This window comes from Leguminivora glycinivorella, chromosome 22, assembly GCF_023078275.1.
Source record: "Leguminivora glycinivorella isolate SPB_JAAS2020 chromosome 22, LegGlyc_1.1, whole genome shotgun sequence".
In the NCBI taxonomy this organism is placed as follows: domain Eukaryota; kingdom Metazoa; phylum Arthropoda; class Insecta; order Lepidoptera; family Tortricidae; genus Leguminivora; species Leguminivora glycinivorella.
The window spans coordinates 14,124,387-14,128,667 of record NC_062992.1 but is presented as its reverse complement, the minus strand read 5'-3'; the positions used below and the strand labels follow the sequence as shown (position 1 = coordinate 14,128,667).

Genomic DNA, 4,281 nt, shown 5'->3' with positions numbered 1-4,281 from the left:
GTCGAGTTGCATAGTCCTATGGTAATGTCGACGGAACGCCACCAACTACCAAGATTGAGTGAGGATGGCCTCAAACTATCAAATGTATGGAACCAGTGATTTGTTGGTGTAAGTGAAGTGAAGAATTGCAGAAACGTAGTGACACTGTAAGTGTAGTGTGTTTGGACAGACCATCGAGTATGAATGGGACTGGATTTACACCCGCACCCGCCTGCAGTTTTCCGTGATTATGATTCATGCAACTGCGTCGAAATATCGGGAGCTAGACAAAAATCAAAAAAGTAATCACAGTCTATATCCGTCAATATATGTCTGATGTAGAATACATTGTTGTGTTTCGCATACAAAAAGTATGTATGTATGTAAACACTTTATGTACATAAGACAAGTTAGAACATAGAAACACAGTATAGTCATGGTGTACAAAGGCGAAGTATAGAGGGAAGTAAAAAATGGGACTACTTCAAGGACAAGTTCAAGTACATTCAAGTGTACTTATGCTAATTTATTACAAATATATACCCTCTCCCCATTCCCTTTGTCAGCAAAAAAGTAAGGAAAGCTCTAAATCATCACCCGTATCATCCACATTATCAAAAATAAGCAGAGCAATCACCTCCTGGCCTCCTATAGTTATAGTGCTTACGTATAATGGTTATTATTATTATAATGCTTACGTAATACTTGAACAGCCCCCAAATAATAATAACTCTTTCTTTTTTACGTGTTTTAAAATATATATTATGTAAACTATCCCGTTTGGCCATTACCCTCCACCACTCATTTCTGATCCAGTTATACTAGATTTATGCTATATAATCTTATTTTTTTAGGTTAAAAATTTGATTATTTTACTAACTGGCTCTCTTTTGTTCTTAAATGAAAGCTAATTAAATTGTCTATAACTTTATTGCGCAAAGTATACAATACCGTGATATATTTTCCTGAAATCTGTCTCAAAATATTGGCAAAACGAAAATTTTCATAAAGAGGGTAAAAAATATCCTTTTTTGAAGCGTCATATCTCAAAAACTATTTGAGATACGGCATTGCGAGTAGGCTCAAATGATTTTAAATTTAATGTAATTTCAACTTTGTAAAGCAACTTATTGCCTAAAATCTCCAATTTTTAAATGACACTGCAAAAACTAAAAAAAGTCCGATTTTTTTGCAGTTTTTTGCAAATTAAAAAAAAAGCACACCCCTTTTTTGCTTGCAAAACACAGTTTCACAGTCCTCCAAGGACCCTAAATAATATATCAAAAATGCAGCTTTACATCACACTTTGTTTTTTTATTTCTCTTTTTGACCAGTGTATAAGGAATATCTCAATGATTCATTTGAAACTGAGTGAATGGTTTTAATAATCTTATTTTTTATTGACATAGTTCCTATTAAATTAATTCAATGCCGTAATCAATGTTCCTAATTTTACTGTAAATATTATTTTAATTCTATTGCATGTTTTGTAAATATTACTTTGAGATATTATGTTAAGACTTATTTTATAAGGAATTAATTGTGCATGCCATGAACGGCAGATTTTAGAGGACACTTCTTTTGTTTTAACACCCAATTGTACTTACGTACCTAAAATCGTGCAAAATAAATATCATTTATCATTTATATCATTTATCATTTATCATTTATAATGTGATACCTTTGCTCGTGAACCACAGGTAACTATTTTGACTTAAAACTGGCGATATGCCGTTCTTGAAATTTTCCCGAGAACAGAGAAATATACCGGAAACGTTCTCGGAATTTTCCAAGAATCTGGAGGGGCATTCCACGAGAATGTCGCTTACGACATGCAATTCTTCTAACACAAAGTACTCCGCGTTGGAATCCACTTATGACTTTGTGCCGGTGGCAATTGAGACAGCGGGGCCTTGGGGTTCAGAGGCTCGCTCCTTTTTCAGGGAATTAGGGCGTCGTTCGCGGGAGAGGGGCTGCGATCCTCGTTCTGGGTCGTATCTGGTCTCCATTGCAGTTCAGCGGGGAAATGCGGCGGGTATAATGGGGGCTTTTGAGCCAGGTTGTATGATTTAGTTGTATGTTGTGGATTTTTTTTGTACTTATTTTTTATTTTGCTTATTTATTCAATAAAGGTTTATTATTCTTCTAATACGTTGAAGACGCTAAGAAAGCGAAGTTGTGTCTGACAACTTTTCATGACTTAGTTAACCAATTGAGAGAAAACACTGTCTCGAGCTTTACGGATTTGATTGATATAGCTGCCATACAAGGCAAAAGCATGTAAGCGACTCGTGGAGTGCCCCTGAACAATTTTCAAAAATGGGACGCAATAACACCAGAAAGCTACAGAAAATCGTTTAATAATAGACATGGCATAGAACACGTCCGGTAAAAAAAACAGTAGAAATCAAAAAGGCTAAATTGCATGTCGTCCCTTTCAAATCAATCCATGTGAGAAAACGAGACGGCACTACAATATTGCCACTTTAACGACTACTCTTTGCCGTTACTTAGCCGTGTCACAATAGGCTAGTTTCCTATACTTAAAATGAAATATTTTAAGTAGTGCACGAAATAAATAACCACATAATTAGAAGAAAAATATGGACAGTAGTTTTTTTTAAACATAATTTCTATTTAATAAACTCAAAGAGAAAGATATAAAGTAAATGAATGACCGTGACGTCACTCCTCAGTATTTCATAGTACTTAATTCCATATTAGCAAATCGGTTTGACAGTACTTTAATTAAAAAGAAAAACTGATTTGACTAGTAGGAAACTAGCCTATTCCGTTGATCGCATTAATTAAAACTTCGAGTCCAAGTGACATATGATGTCAGTGTTACAGAAGAAGATTAAGTTTCTGAGGTTCAAATTCTTGGGACTCGAAGGGTTAAACAATCGTGAAATAAACCAATTAAAATTCGCATTGATAGTAATAATCACCATCTACATCAGTCCAGTCAACAAGCTTCCCATCGTGCCACATGAACGTCCCTTTCAAGTTGGGGGACGCCTCCAGAATCAAGTAAAGAATGACCTTAGCAGCTTCATCCGGTTCCGTAACTCCCCCGCCCTTCGCCATATCCGTCTTCACATGCCCCGGATGCACCGCGTTGATAGAAATATTCCTATCATAATACTTCCTTTGCTGTATCATAGTTAAAGCTGTCACCGCGATTTTAGACACTCTATGCTCAGCATGCTTCCCTTCATCAACAAAATCCTCTTTTTTGAAAGTCCCGTTTTTCACGCTATCCAAATATTCATCCACAAAATGATTCAGCTGGTCAGTAGTCAGATTTTTATCCAGCAGTCTGCTCAGCCACTTCTCGTTTCTCAAATTTGACAGGTGCCCGCAAGCGCTGGAAACATTCACGACCTTAGCGCCATCTCTAAGAAGCGGGAAGAGATGTTTTTCAATCGTCAACAAGCTTTTGTAATTCACTTCGATATTTCGCTTCGCTCCTTCATAGTCCGGGTAAACGTTACCCAGATCCATTACAGCCGCATTATTGACTAAAACGTCTAAACCTCCGTGTTCTAAATTTAAATAATTTGCAAATTTTTCTACACTGCGTTCGTCACTAACGTCGAGTTGATGGAATTTCGGTTTTAATCCGATTTCTTCTAGTTTTTTCACCGCTTCTCTTCCTTTGATCTCGTCTCTTGCTGTTAAGTAGACTATTCCGTTGAATTTTTGGCACAATCCCTTGACTACAGCGAATCCTAGACCTTTATTTGATCCGGTAACGACCGCTATTTTTTCCGCCATTTTGACGTGCGCTCGTTGTATCTTTCCGTGAGGTAATGAATTCATATTGTTTGCGTTTCGCTTGTCTTTCTTATGTACTATCCATTAAATAAACATCTTTATATCTTTGAGATTAAAGCGGGTTTTCTATTATTGCGAGTATAGTGTAGGTATTTGATATCGCTTACAGCTGTGTTTTTAATGATGTTTAATCATTTGTAAACAATGTTGTGCATGCACCTAGATTGTATAATAATCTTACTTGGCCCACTGTACCTTTATTGATAACGCACTATTCGTGCCTAAGTCTTACATTATGTGCCATTTTTAACCAAAATAACTTTTTATCATTTCTTATTAAATTGATTCTTTATTTTGACCTATCTAAAAATCTTAGGAGTTCATGTCATGTTTTCACAGAAGTTTCACGTTTTAGTACATTGAGTATTAAGGGCGGAAAGTGAAAACTCGAGTTTGTAATCCTTCGGCTTCGAGCGGCTGCCCGTGATATACACAATGTTTTTCATCACACTCGCGAAGTAATAA

The 4,281-nt window shown here is 36.2% G+C and overlaps 1 protein-coding gene across 1 annotated transcript; it reads right to left on the bottom strand.

Moving 5' to 3' along the window:
• Positions 1-2,898: 2,898 nt before the first annotated feature.
• On the bottom strand, positions 2,899-3,756 carry LOC125238120 (carbonyl reductase [NADPH] 1-like). The gene has a single exon (XM_048145408.1). It carries the CDS (start codon positions 3,754-3,756, stop codon positions 2,899-2,901), a length of 858 nt encoding a protein of 285 aa, XP_048001365.1.
• Positions 3,757-4,281: the final 525 nt, after the last annotated feature.

Bases quoted from the DNA above. Each gene is read 5' to 3' on its own strand.
- LOC125238120 (XM_048145408.1), bottom strand. From the start codon at position 3,756: ATGGCGGAAAAAATAGCGGTCGTTACCGGATCAAATAAAGGTCTAGGA.